Here is a 15,307-nt window from a genome sequence, read left to right as displayed (position 1 = left end):
TGAATTGTTTAGAGCAGTGGTTCTCAAACTTACTTCGACAATGTACTCCTTTTTACCCACAAAACATTTTAGGTACCCCTTCTCAGTTACCGGTACTAAGTAAACTATAGCTAAAATGTAAATGAAATTGCCAGTCCTAGAGTTAAAGGGTTGTTTTTTGTTGTTGGCTAGCCGTGTACCCCCTAAAAATTTTTTAAGTAACTCTAAGGGGTACGCGTACCACAATTTGAGAACCGCTGGTCCAGAAGATAAATCCGTAAGGAAGAGGGATTTTTTCTTGGAGGTGTAGCCAGATTTCTTATTTAGTCTCTTCAAAAATGGATGTTTTCTTTTTGGAGAAATCTGTTCTTTATTAGGTTGCAGCTACCGGTGCAACCATGACAGTTTTTGGTTAGTTGAAATTTGGTTTCAAAATTCACTTTTATTTAATGAGTTTTTGCAGCCATTTCTTTAAAAATTGATGGTTTTTTTGGGAAAGATCTGTTCTTTACAAGTGTAAACATTATTGTAATTGACTGTTTACAAAATTTGCAATTTAAACACTATTGTAATTGACTGTTTTCCAAAGTTTGCAATTTTCGTTATGTTTCGAAATGTGGAAAAATTTTCAAATTAAAAAAATAATCATAGGCAACGCAATCGCGCTGCCTAAGTAAGGAACGATGTTGGCACAATGTATTATTTTTTTTTTATTATTTTTTTTTTTTTTTTTGGTTTCCAGATCAGGGCACTTCGTATCGAAGGAGTTGTCGTAGAAACTCCGAAAAAGGCTCATTTGATTGGAATTTGGAGTAGCTAGTGCCCTTTTTAATAGTCGAAAGTGATTAGAGGGCAACTAGCCCCCCCTCCCCCACGCCCATCATTCCCCCAAACGCATCTAATCAAAATTTTTAGATAGCGATTTTGTTCAGCGTAGTTGATTTCTAAATTTGAAAATATCTTTTTGATAACCTTAATAATGGTGGTGATAACCACCAATCTTAAGTGGAAGATTTTTATTTTCTCTGGATAAATTAGAATTGAATTGTGTTCTTTGGTAAAATTCAGTAGGGAACTTGAACTTTTCTTCACTTCATTGAGAAAATTTAAAATTGAACTAGAACTTTTTATCTTCCGTGAAAATATTCACAAGTATGGTATTACTTTTTGTATCTTCCACTGAAAAATTTAGAATTGAACTTTAAATTTCTTTATTTCTTTGTTAAATAAAGAACTTAAGTGGAAGATTTTTATTTTCTCTGGATAAATTAGAATTGAATTGTGTTCTTTGGTAAAATTCGGAAGGGAACTTGAACTTTCCTTGACTTCGTTGAGAAAATTTTGAATTGAACTTTAAATTTTCTCATCTCTTTGAGAAAAGTCGGAACTGAATTTAAGAAAATTTAGAATTAAAGTGAAACTTTCTATCTTCATAGAAAATAATCACAATAATAGTATAACTCTTCCTATCTTCTATGGAAAAATTAGAACTGAACTTTAAATGTTTTATGTCTTGGTGAACTTAAAACTGACGTGGAAGCTTCACCTACGAAATACTAAGAAACCTTAGCTCAGAAAAGTCTGAAATATCCAACTACTCACCCCAAACTAGAAGTTTCAGACAACAAACACCTATGAGGGACTAAGAATCCTAGCTCTTAAAAGTCCAAAAAGCAAACTACACCTTCCAAACCATAATTTTCTGAAAGCACACACCTATGAAATGCTAATAAATCTAACTCAGAAAAGTCAAAAATAGCAAACCACTCATTCCCAAATCATAGGTTTCAGTCAACACACACCTACAAAAGGCTAAGAAATCCAGCTCAGAAAAGTCAAAAAATAGCAACCCACACATCCCAAATCATTGGTTTCAGACACCACATACCTACGAAAGACGAAGAAATCTGGTTATGAAAAGTCGGAAATAGCAAATTACATACCTCAAATCATAAGTTTCAGACAACACACACCTATGAAATACTAAGAAACCTTAGCTCAGAAAAGCTTAAAATAGCAAACTATTCATCCCAAACTATAGGTTTCAGACAACAAACACCTATGAGGGCCTATTTCACCGAAATAGTTCCCTAAAATAATAATTTGTTCTGAAAAGATATAATAAAGCCTTAAAAAGTATTATAATGGAGGCTCGGGGGTCTTTGGGGCGCCGGGGGCCCCTTTGGGAGCCTAGAGACCCTTTGCGGACGGGGGGGTTCGTTGGGGTTTGGGGTGGGGGATCGTAGCCCTTTGGGGTTGCGGTAAGGGGACCTCACAACACTGTTCAAATGGAACTTGTGTATTATAACGACCACAGAGTTTCACCCTCAAGTCCTCTTCTAAAATCATCTCTTATAATGTCTCTAACTGTTTCACCGAAATAATTCCCTAAAATAATAATTTGTTCTGAAAAGATATAATAAAGCCTTAAAAAGTATTATAATGGGGGACTCAGGAGGCATCGGGGCGCCGGGGGTCCTTTGGTTCACCGAAATAATTCCCTAAAATAATAATTTGTTCTGAAAAGATATAATAAAGCCTTAAAAAGTATTATAATGGGGGACTCAGGAGGCATCGGGGCGCCGGGGGTCCTTTGAGGGTCCAGAGAACCTTGGATGTCCGGGGGCTTCTTTGGGGGTTGGGGTGGTGGGAGTGGAGCCCTTTGGGGTTCTGGTAAGGGACCTCACAACACCGTTCAAATGGAACTTGTGTATTATAACGACCACAGAGTTTCACCGAAATAATTCCCTAAAATAATAATTTGTTCTGAAAAGATATAATAAAGCCTTAAAAAGTATTATAATGGGGGACTCAGGAGGCATCGGGGCGCCGGGGGTCCTTTGGGGGTCCAGAGAACCTTGGCTGGCGGGGGGCTTCCTTGGGGTTGGGGTGGGGGCCATCGGACCCATTTGGGGTTGTGGTAAGGGACCTCACAACACTATTAAAATGTCTCTAACTGTTTCACCGAAATAATTCCCTAAAATAATAATTTGTTCTGAAAAGATATAATAAAGCCTTAAAAAGTATTATAATGGGGGACTCAGGAGGCATCGGGGCGCCGGGGGTCCTTTGGTGGTCCAGAGAACCATTGCTGTCCGGGGGCTTCCTTCGGGGTTTGGGTGGGGGATCGGAGCCCTTTGGGGTTATGGTAAGGGACCTCACAACACCGTTCAAATGGAACTTGTGTATTATAACGACCACAGAGTTTCACCCTCAAGTCCTTTTCTAAAATCATCTCTTAAAATGTCTCTAACTGTTTCACCGAAATAATTCCCTAAAATAATAATTTGTTCTGAAAAGATATAATAAAGCCTTAAAAAGTATTATAATGGGGGACTCAGGAGGCATCGGGGCGCTGGGGGTCCTTTGAGGGTCTAGAGAACCTTTGCTGTCCGGGGGCTTCCTTTGGGGTTGGGGTGGGGGGATCGGAGCCCTTTGGGGTTATGGTAAGGGACCTCACAACACCGTTCAAATGTCTCTAACTGTTTCACCGAAATAATTCCCTAAAATAATAATTTGTTCTGAAAAGATATAATCAAGCCTTAAAAAGTATTATAATGGAGGCTCAGGAGTCTTTGGGGTGCCGGGTGGTCACACAAAATCAGAAAAAATGTTCAATGTTCCTTTAGTAGCTATGCAATTAGATTAAAAATGAAGATATTTATGCAGAGTTTCAGGTAGCTATGGCTAAGTTTGCTAAAAGACCAGTTATTTTCTTGCGAAAACACACAAAATCAGAAAAAATAACTGAACCCCCCATGTACCTGTACCCCTGTATAACCGACACCCCGTACAACTGAACCCCCCCTGGACCAGACCCCCTGGCTAACCGAAACCCTGGACTACGGAACCGCCGTGCTACTCGACCCCATTTAACTAATCCCCGTGTAACTGAATCCGCATGTAACTGAACCCCCGTGCAACTCAACTCCCTCAAAACACTTTTCAGCCATTTCTTGTTAATTTTTTTATTTCTAAACTATTTAAAATTGACAACACTGTGCAAATCATCACTTTTGTATTATACAGACCACATCGGCGAGGTAAAGCTAGGTCAAGTCACAATGTCATTCTATCGTTACTTTTCAATTAAGCTATTGAATACCTTCTACCAATGTCTCTTGTAGGCGTCAAATCTATTAAGTATCTGAGCATATTCTTTGTATTGTTGATGCAAGCATCCCATTCTTTAATTACCCGTGAGGCATTCTTAACCATCGCAATACCTTTACGCAAATACCTTTTCGCAAAAAATTCACACATCTCGTAAACTAAAGAAGTAATTACCCTTTTCAAAAACATTAGTACTTCTATTAATGAACCCATGAAACGAAACCAGTCTGATAGCATCACACAATCTCGCTCCTAGTTCCAAAAATGGAATGCATGTAGCGTTCGTAGCAATAGGTTTAAAAACCTATTAGCCAAGTTTTAAAAAAAAAAACCACTAATCAACTTACAGATGAATGACCACGGATTTAACCTAAAAAAAACTTGTATATCATGAACTAGAAATCTATGTCAGAAAAACTTGTCCTTAAATTGCGTAAATCTCTTGGCAAAGGTGTAATGACCTGTAGAATAGGACTACCAGAAAAACCTGTTTGGTACGGAGGGGCCATAGAATTCAAAAGGTCAACTCTACTCTCCTCCCACTTCGTAACCACAAACTGTTTGATTACACTTAAAATCCAAACACAGATAATTTTTTCTACGTTACCAAAAGTATTGGATTCTTAAGACTTCACAGTTTTACGAAATGTAATTAAACAAATGGAAAAGATTTTTAGCTAAAGTAAGGAACAACTTTAAAACTTAAAATATTATTTTATGATGCAGATTCAGAATGTCTAAAGTTCTTAAATGTCTAAAAAGTCTAAAAAGTATAGAATGTCTAAAAAGTATAATAATATATTAATCATATCTTATGTTAATATTCTACATGTTATTTTTTGATTAAAAATATACTATACACTAGGCCTACATTGTTATATTTTCATTATTTTTAGAGTACTCTAGCACCTCAAACGCTTAGAATACGCTCAGGAAACGCTTAGAAACGCTTGAAGTTTCTACGACAACACTTTCAATAAAAACCTTACATGTCCCCAGAGCATAACTTAAAACCCTTTCCCTGAGGACTGGAGGCGGTTTTCATCCTCAAAGACTTAATTTCCAGAACTTTCTTTAAGGTTGAACAAAATGGCTATCTGAGAATTTTGATTGGATGTGTTTGGTGGAATGGTGGGCGTAAGAGGGGGACTAGTTACCCTCCAATCATTTTCAACTATTAAAAAGGACACTCTCCATTTCCCTCTCCATTTCCAATTGAATTCCATTGCCCTCTCCATTCCAATTTCCCAATTTTTCCCAATTTCCAATGGAATTCCAATTTCCATTGCCCTCTCCATTTCCAATTGAATCAGCCCCTTTTGAAATTTTACGACAACTCTATGTACAAAAACCTCATGGCCCCAAGCCATAACTTACAACCTTTGCCCTGGGGAATCTGGGGGGTTTATCATACTAAAATATATAATTTTCAGAACTTTCAACTACATTTAGCAAAATGGCTATCTCTAAACTTTGATTCAATGTGTTTGGGAAATGGTGGGTGTGTGAAGGGGGTTAATTACTCTCCACTCACTTTCAACTATTAAAAATGGCAATTTCAATTTCCAATCAAATAGGCCCGTTTTGAAATTTCTACAACAACTTTCTATATAAACCTTATATGCCACAAAAGCATAACTTACAATACTTGCACTGAAGGCTCTGATGAGGTAGTCATCATAAAAGAAATAATTTTCAGAACTTTCGACTGTACTAAACAAAATGGATATCTCAGAATTTTGATTGAATGTTTTTGGGAAAATGGTTGGCGTGAGAGGGGGTTTAGTTGCCCTTCATTCACTTTCGACTATTAAAAGGGCAGCCCTTTCAATTTCCAATTGAATAAACCCTTTTTGAAGTTTCTACATCATCACTTTCTATTTAAACCTATTGAATGTGTTTGGGGGAAAAGTGGGGGTGAGAGGGGGTTTATTTGCCCTCAAATCACTTTCGAGACTATTAGAAAGGGCACTAGCCCTTTGAATTTCCATTCGAATCAGCCCTTTTCAAGTTTCTATGACAACGATTACAATAAAACTTATACGCCCCTAGGGCATAAGTTATAACCCTTGACCTGAAGACTGTGGGGGGAGTGTTCTAATCAAAAATATAGTTTCCTGAAGTTTAAACTGCGTGGAACAAAATGGTTATCTATAAATTGCGATTGGATGTTTCTGGGTAGATGGTGGGCGTCAAAGGGGTATTAGTTGCCTTCCAATCATTTTTGACTATTTAAAAGGGCACTTGCCATTTCAATTTCCAATCTAATGAGTATTTTTGAAGTTTCTATGACTTTCAACGCGTTCTATAAGAACCTTATATGACCCCCAAGGGCATAACTTACAACCCTTGCCCTGAAGGCTGTGGGGGGCTGTCATCCTCAATTATGTTTGACTATTTAAAAGGGTACTTGCCATTTCAATTTCCAATCTAATGAGTATTTTTTGAAGTTTCTATGACTTTCAACGCGTTCTATAAGAATCTTATATGACCCCCAAGGGCATAACTTACAACCCTTGCCCTGAAGGCTGTGGAGGGCTGTCGTCCTCAAAGACCTAATTTCCAGAACTTTCATCTAACGTTGAACAAAATGGCTATCTTAAAATGTTGATTTGATGCGTTTGGGGAAAAGGTGGGCTTGAGAGAGGGGTTAGTTGCCCTCCAATCACTTTCGACTATTAAAAAGGGCACTAGCCCTTTGAATTTATAATTGAATAAACCTTTTTGAAGTTTCTACGACAACGCTTTCTATGAAAACCTTATATGCCCCCAGGGTATAACTTACAACCATTGCACTGAAGGCTGTGGGGGAGTGTCCTCCTCCAAAACATAATTTCTATCTGGAAATCCACTACGCTGAACAAAATGGATATGTACCCTTTTTGAAGTTTCTGCAACATAGCTTTCTATAAAAACCTTATATGGCCCAGGGCATAGCTTACGACCCTTGCCCTAAGGGTTTTCGGGGTGGAGGGGTTGTCTTCCTTAAATACCTAATTTCCAAATTTTTCAACTATATTGAATAAAATTTCTATCAAAAAATTTTGATTGAATGAGTTTGGTAAAAAGGTGGTCGTGAGAGGGGGGCTGGTTGACCTCAAATCACTTTTGACTACTAAAATGGGCACTAAACCTTTGAATTTTCAATTGAATGAGCCCCTTTTCATGTTTTTAGGACAAAGATTTTAATAAAAACTTATATGCCCCCTGGTCATAATTGTAACCCTTGCCCTGAAGACTGGGGGGAGTGTCCTGCTCAAAGGTATGATTTCCTCGACTTTAAACTGCGTAGAACAAAAAGGTTATCTAAAATTTTGATTGGATGAGTTTGGATAAATGGTGAGCTTGGAAGGGGTGTTAGTTGCCTTCCAGTCACTTTCGACAATTAAAAAGGGCACTAGCCATTTCAATTTCCAATCGAATCTGCCCTTTTTGAAGTTTCTACGGCGACGCTTTCTATAAAAACCTTATATGCCCCCTTAGCATAACTTACAACCCTTGCCCTGTGGGCTGTGGGGGGGGGGGTTGTTTTCATCCTCAACGACCTAATTTTCAGAACTTTCAGCTACGTTGAACAAAATGACTATCTTTAAATTTCGATTGGATGTGTTTGGGGAAAAGGTGGGCGTGATGGGTGGGGGGGGGGGGGTAGTCGCCTTCCAAACACTGTCGACTATTAAAAAGGGTACTAGCCCTTTTTATTTCCAATCGTATGAGCCTTTTTTGAAGTTTCTACGACAACGCTTTCTATAAAATATGAATATGCCCCCAGAGCACAACTTACAACCCTTGCCCTGAGGGTTTTGGGGAAGTTTCCTTCTCAAAAAAATATTTTCTATCTGGAAATCAACTACGCTCAACAAAATGGATATCTCAAAATTTTGATTTGATGTGTTCTGGGAAATGGTGGGCGTGAAAGGGGTGTTAGTGCCTTCCAATCCCTTTCGACTATTAAAAAGGGCAAAAGCCACTCCAATTTCCAATTGAATGAGCCCTTTTTGAAGTTTCTACGACAACAAGGCATGTGCCCTGGTCCAAAGGAAAAAAAATAACATTGAGCTAACATCGTTCTTATATGCCCCTAGGGCATAACTTAAAACCCCTGCCCTGAGGCTCCCTCCTCAAAAACATATTTTCTATCTGGAAATCAACTACGCTGAACAAACTGGATATCTCAAAATTTTGATTTGATGTGTTTGGGGTAACGGTGGGTGTGGGGCGAAGGGCTCGTTGCCCTCCAATTACTTTCGACTATAATCAAGGGCACAATCCACTCCAATTTCCTGAACAGTGAAATTGCGCTGCATATGATTTCTGGCCACCATCCCAGTGAATAGGAAATAGGATATGGTTAAGATTACGAAGAGAATTCATTTCTAGGATGCAGCTTAAAAGATTTCTGGTTTTTAGAGTAGGTCTCATTTATAATTAATAATAATAATAATAATAAAAAAAAATTTAATGCTGACCAATGGTGTGCGTGGTGTAGGGACACTTCTGCTGATTCTCTGCCTTTGGCAGGGAGTGCAATACATGACTAAGGACCACTTCCTATGTTTCTCCCCCAGAATTCTCCAGGTGCCTATGAGGAACTCTGACTCTGGTTGATTTTAAAGGGTCACACCTCAGACCCTCATTCCAAACCAAATAATCAGCGACACCTGGACCCCAACTCCGGCAATTACAAACACAGGATTTAAAATTTAGCGTACCATCTACTTGGCGAGGTGACAAAAATAAGACAGTTATTCCATTCGTAAAAATCATTATTGGAAAATCTGTTTTTGAAAATTTTGCCATCTAAAAGCAAATATTTTACGGTCCTTTTTTTCACAAGTATATGGGTTCAATACCGCTCTCTAGGGCTATAATGAAAGAAAGGTTGAGGTGGCTGGGGCAATTTGTGCGGATGAAGGAATTACCGAAGATTATCCCTTTCGGCCAACCGTCTAAGGCTAAATGAAAAGCAGGTCGTCCTCGTCTGGAGTGGGAGGACGTCATAAAGAAATATTTAAAGGAAATAGGGACTTCCTAGGAGGTTGTAAACAGGGAGGCTTTGAATAGATTGGGATGCAGGAGGAGCGTGCGATGCTGTATTGACCTCAGGCGGCTTGGTGCTGCAGTGAGTTGCTAGTAGTAGTAGTATTAGTAGTAGTGTTTTATAACTTCAACAGCGTAGGCTCTTTCGGGTAATTTCGTTATTCTCTGGGTGAAGTCCTACTCGTCAATAATATCAATAGAATATATCGTTCTATATAAACTTAATGAAAGGACCAAGGTTGAGAGAGGGCTGTAGTAGGGCTTAACAGGAATCAGAATCTAGCGATACCACTGAAAATGTAGTGTTACGCAGCTTGATTAGAAAATTAAACATAGTATTAACGCAGTGTTGCCAGCGCGGTACAAATGTACTGTTTTTGGTACAAATTTAGATACTTTTCGGTGCAAAAACATTTTCAGCACATTTATGCTTTACTTGCCCCTTCTTGACTTATATTAATCTCTTGTTGTACAGTTTTAGTCGCAAAAACTGGCACAGTTTATTTCAAAGCGTTGACATGGCTGGGTTAGTGTTAATGCGTTTGAATTTAAAATTCAGTTGAAGGTCGGAAGTTTATTTGGATCCAACGTGAAATTTTCTGAAAACAGACTGATTTTTTACTTTTGAGCTATTTCCATTGTTATAAAATTACAAAGGTTAGTATATAGAAAATAATCTGGTTTTGAAAATAGTGCATAAGTATCACTTTTTTTGGCAAAAGTGGCTTTTTCCAATGTTAAGCTAAAGTAAAAATACAAAAAAAAATTAGTTAGTATTATTAACTTTATGATGCTGCTTGGTAGCCATGGAGGGTATTGTTTGTTTTTCTTTTCGTCTTGAGTTTCATGTATCAAGTTTCTTCAAACTCTTTGAACCGAAACTTGAATCCCACAACTTATTTACAAAATCTAGTTTTTCCCAAAATTTATAAAAGAAACAGCTTTTTTTCTTTATTTTTAGAAAGACTCTTAAGTTTCTTTTCTTTTAGGTTTCCCAAACTATTTAAACAGAGTATTAAGTCACATTATTTATTTGCAGGTATCAGAACTTATGCTTGAGGAGACAAGTCCAGAAAAGTTGCGACAGGCTTTAATGAAGAGTGCTTTAAGACAACACAGGCTTAGCAGCGAAAAGGTAAAACTGTGACTCAAATTATCCTTATACAAGAAAATCATACATACAACCATTTCACCTTTAAATAATAAGATTATAGTAAAACCCTCTTTGTTCCTAGCGTTAGAACACGTACTATATTTCTTTGTCAAGAAGAAGATATGAAAATTATTTATGTTTTTTGGAATTTTATGTCAAGAAAAAAAAACTGAAAATCATTTAGGTTTAGTTAGTAGCTTTACAAGCTTCTTTTACCTGATTTTGATTGAGGTTTCTGAAAGTTAGGCAACGTCCTTCACTATTGTGTGTATATTTGTGTGTGGGGGTGAGATGAGGGGGGGGGGGGTCTGGGGTTTGAAACAACCGGCATTGACGCGCTTAGGATGTCTTTGACATTCACAATTCTGAGTTCTTTTATTTTTCTAAACTGCAAGACTCCATGGCCTGGAGGAATAGAGGAGAAACAAATAGCAACCAAAAAATATAAACAAATCCAGTCGCCCATCTTAACAATTTCCAAAATTACAAGCTATGGAAGGAGTAGGGCATGATTCCACCAACTTTATTAAACATTCAACCCATTTCAGAGACATCAATTACAAGGAAAACTGAGAAAAACTTTGGTATTAACTAGAAACTTTCCAATATACTTTATGAAGGTAGCAAACGAGTGGTAGCTTCGTGCAAACTCTGGGAGCATATGTCTAATCATGTTGCAAGCTGTCAGGGGGTTGAAATCCGACATTTTGATCAGATGAATATGATGCTTGAAAGAAAGATTTTCATCAAGCAAGATGCTGAGGAATCAAAGTATCTATCTCAAGTAAGTTAGTTGGGACTCGAATAGAATTCGATTGAGCTGAAAGGAACTTGTCAGACCCGGTTCGTAACATCTGATCTAACATAGGACTTCGTAAGACATGTCACGGTTTATCTGTTCAAAAAAATTTTAGTCTTTATAATAGTATTCTGGGATAAATAGATCTCAGAAACGCATTGCTACAAGCAAATATGGTTTTTACAGAAATATATTTTCAGCTGTATCTGTTTTCCTTGATAATAAACTAAGAAAGACAAATAATAGTTAAACTAATTGCCAGAAAGGGTTAATTGTCAAGAGGGAAATGGTTTAAAACTAGAAATTGATTCTGTTTCCTTGGTAGATTTATAACTTTTGATAGCATATATGGTATTAATAAGAAAACGGTAGGCCTAATGCTGATTATTTATTAAAGTATATCTATTTTTAAATTCGTATAGTTTCTTTTTTATCTTTCCTGCTGATTCTTAAGTAAAAAGTGGGAGGTTTTGAGATTCATCCATAAAAAATATTGCATAATTAAAAAAACCGTAAATGTACAAGAACTTATTTCAGTAGAGGGTAGAAGGAGTTGGGATTTCAAAGGATTCTTCCTTTGACAACAAAGGCAACTGATAGGAAAAATACGGGTAATCAGCGGAAATCCCAAAATCTCAAGACCTAAGACTGGGATTTTGCGATGGAGAAAACTGAAAGAAATAGCAAGGATGATGCAAACACTTGTCTTTATTCGTGTCGTGGGCATGCATGAAAATGGTCATGTTTATGACCATTTTCATGTTTATGACCAAATGGTTATGTTTATGACCAAATGGTCATGATTATGCAAACTGTCACGGGATTGAGAATCGCTCTTGGGCGTGTATTCATGTTTTTCTGTGATAATGGTGGATAGCTTTTCACAATGAGTCTCCATAAAATAGTAACTGAATTGGTAGGATGGGGTCGAATAGGTAACAGACCCCAACGTATCCTTGCACATGTATTCCCAACAATTAAACACATTTTCCATCCCTGTCAAGTGCTCCAATATTGGAATAACTAGGTTGGTGATTTAGCCAAAACAGCTTCGATGTTTAGTAAAAATATCTATAGGGCCTGATAGATTTCCTATGTGGATAGATTTCCTGAAATTCCTCTGGGGACTAATAGAGCACATCCTATCATTTAAAAACTGAAACTTTTTTTTCAACTAAGCTTAATTTTTTTACCCTTTATTTTACTATGAATTAACATCTAAACAATTATAGCAAAATTCTTGAATGAGCTATAACTATAGATTTTTATTCATTTTATGAATTAGATAATGCTCAGCTAAGTTGTGCTTATTGGCCTATAGTAGTATTGTTGTCGTTCTATGCTGGAAGCTGAAGAATATGAAAAGTAAACGGAACTTGCATTTTTGTTTTCTTCAGTGTAACATAATCAAGATCCAGAAGGAAATGGTGTAAGATCTTAAGCCTTTTTTACAATATTTTTTTTTACTCTCAGTTTTTTTTAAGGCCGAATTACAGAAAAAACTTGAAGAAAAGGAATGGCAGATGAATGAATTAAGGAATCAGACAATAAACTCAGACAGGATGTCACGATTAATGGTGAGATCAATGTGTTTTTCGAAGCTATTTTTATTGCTGTTGTCACTTTTTGTACTTAAAGCGCAAATAACCTCAGACCTTTTGACAATAAAGTTTTTTTCAGCCGCATAACCTCTTAACGTTACCTTTGAGAAAAAATCAGTTTTCCACGTTTTTCCTGAGACCAAATGGAAATGCTAGATAAAGCTTCTGACCTCAATAACTGAGACCTCACTGAAGCTCAAACCAACTTTACTCACGAAATAATGCTATGAGGAAATCAAACCTTCGTCATTCTTTTTGACACAAGGTGTATTTTTTACATGTTATGCGTACAACCTCTTATCCTCCATTCTGAGATGGATTCTCTTTTTTTTTTTTTTGATAATTGAGCTCAAATCGTAGAGGGCCTTGATGGCTACCATAACGAAATTCTACTAAACGGAAACTTAATTTTTCCTTTTGTTTTTGGCATTTCTTGAAATGTAAGCTATAGTCTGATGCTGTCAAATCAACAATCTCATTTATCTTGGCACTTGAGGTATCTTTATTTGCCAGCTGTGAAACATCTTAACCTTGCTTTTGAGAAAAAAATAACTTATTTTTGTGTTTTCTTTTTTTTTAAGATCAAAATAAAAATACTATTTTTTTCAACGCTTTTTTTTTCGGAAAATGGTAGTTTTTTTGCCAGAAAAATGATTAAATGGCTGCTGAAATAAAGAATGAGGCAAAGAAAAAATTTAAAAATAAAAAGATGATTCATGCTTCAATTCGCATTTGTCCGCGAATTTTTCCTATGTCATGGGAAATGGGCTTTAGTCTTTTAGCTTTAGTTTGAAATGGGCTTATCGTTCTATCTTTCTTTCTATCTGTCTATATATTGCAATTTTACTATAGCCTTTAGCCTCATCAAGAAAAAATGATATGAGAAAAAGAAAAATAAGGAAATAAAACGGTGACATTCTAAGAAATTAATTTTTTAGTGCCCTAAATTTAAAAAGGATGAATCTCTTCTTCTGTTTTCTTTATTGGAGTTTGTAGCCTTTCGAGGATCTGAGTCAACATATTCCTTTTTTGAAAAGTCAAATATCGCAAGTTACCAAGAAAGTCAAATTTTAACTGGGATTTTATCCTATGATTAGGTAAAAATGGGGAGCGGTCTTAGTTTATTATTTGTTTTTCTAATCTTTACTTATAAGATACGCAACCTTGCTTTTTTTGTAATCAAACTGAAATTCTGTGCGCCAAGCATTTGTGATGAGACGAAACTGGCAATTCTGTTAAACAGTTTTGCAATTAACTTATCAACATTTAACAGGAACAGTAATCTAATATAGTCTTTGAAAGCATATTCTAAAATGGTTTCAAGACTGTTCTTTAGTTTAAAACTCTGTTAGGATAGAACCAAGTGCAAAAAGTTGAAGGATGAGAAGTTTTATTAGTTCGACAGCCGTCACTACAGCTTCTTTGAAATATGATAAAACTTAATTAATTAATAAATTAGATTAATGAACTAGATTAATTAACTAAATATGTAATTAATACAGCCCTTGGTAAATGTACTTATTTATGAATGATGAGTTTCCTACTGCGTTTTAAAACTGCGCAATCTTTTATTTTTGTATAATTTAGTAAATTACAACCTAGTGAAGTTCTTTTAAATGAAATTCTCTTCATAAGTTGTTCAAATGGTTATGGAATTTTCAACTTCAGTAGAACCAAAGAAGCTGTCTTCGATAATATAAATATAACAGAAAATAAAACTTCATTTAGGTGTGAGTTTTTCTTCTTTTTTATATTTCTTTTTATATGATGTATTGTTTTTTTCACTTCTTTTACTTTTTTCGTGTTTTGTTTAAGCTGAATATTTTAGCTTTAATTTTCCACGTATAGCTTCTTAAATAAATTCATGAGTTGTCTCTGCTTAAGAGCCAATAACAAATTCTTTTCTTTTTCAGGACAACCCTGGCATTTCTTTAGCTACCACCACCCCACAGATGCATAGAAGAAATAAGGGCAGAGAAGAGCTTCAAATAGCCAGAGATGCTCTTACCTCTTTGCGAAGCAATTTCAGGTAATTTTGTCCTTGAACATTAGCCATTTTGCTTCTCCTGCATTTTTTTTTCAAATAGCCAGAGATGCTCTTATCTCTTTGCGAAGCAATTTCGGGTAATTTTGTTTTTGAACATAAGCCATATCGTATTTGCTTTTCCAGCATTTGATTTTCCAAATAGCCAGAGATGCTCTTACCTCTTTGCGAATCAATTTCAGGTAATTTTGTCCTTGAACATTAGCCATTTTGCTTCTCCTGCATTTTTTTTTTCAAATATCCAGAGATGCTCTTATCTCTTTGCGAAGCAATTTCGGGTAATTTTGTTTTTGAACATAAGCCATATCGTATTTGCTTTTCCAGCATTTTTTTTCCAAATAGCCAGAGATGCTCTTATCTCTTTGCGAAGCAATTTCAGGTAATTTTGTCCTTGAACATTAGCCATTTTGCTTCTCCTGCATTTTTTTTTTCAAATAGCCAGAGATGCTCTTATCTCTTTGCGAAGCAATTTCGGGTAATTTTGTTTTTGAACATAAGCCATATCGTATTTGCTTTTCCAGCATTTTTTTTTCCAAATAGCCAGAGATGCTCTTATCTCTTTGCGAAGCAATTTCGGG

The 15,307-nt window shown here is 36.3% G+C and overlaps 1 protein-coding gene across 1 annotated transcript in view; it reads left to right on the top strand.

Annotated features, from left to right (window-relative positions):
• LOC148951043 (uncharacterized) overlaps positions 1 to 15,307 on the top strand; it is a 102,311-nt gene that overhangs the window by 69,101 nt on the left and 17,903 nt on the right. Inside the window, exons 7-9 of the mRNA XM_089090587.1 lie at positions 10,172 to 10,267; positions 12,569 to 12,661; positions 14,599 to 14,714. Coding sequence (XP_088946713.1) covers positions 10,172 to 10,267; positions 12,569 to 12,661; positions 14,599 to 14,714 — 305 coding nt within the window. The remainder of the gene's footprint in view (positions 1 to 10,171; positions 10,268 to 12,568; positions 12,662 to 14,598; positions 14,715 to 15,307) is intronic.

The sequence above is a fragment of the Artemia sp. Qi Xiang Cuo genome, chromosome 6 (genome assembly GCF_049724085.1).
Source record: "Artemia sp. Qi Xiang Cuo chromosome 6, ASM4972408v1, whole genome shotgun sequence".
NCBI lineage: Eukaryota > Metazoa > Arthropoda > Branchiopoda > Anostraca > Artemiidae > Artemia > Artemia sp. Qi Xiang Cuo.
Note: the sequence above shows the minus strand (reverse complement) of the source record. Positions and strands in the feature narration are given on the sequence as shown.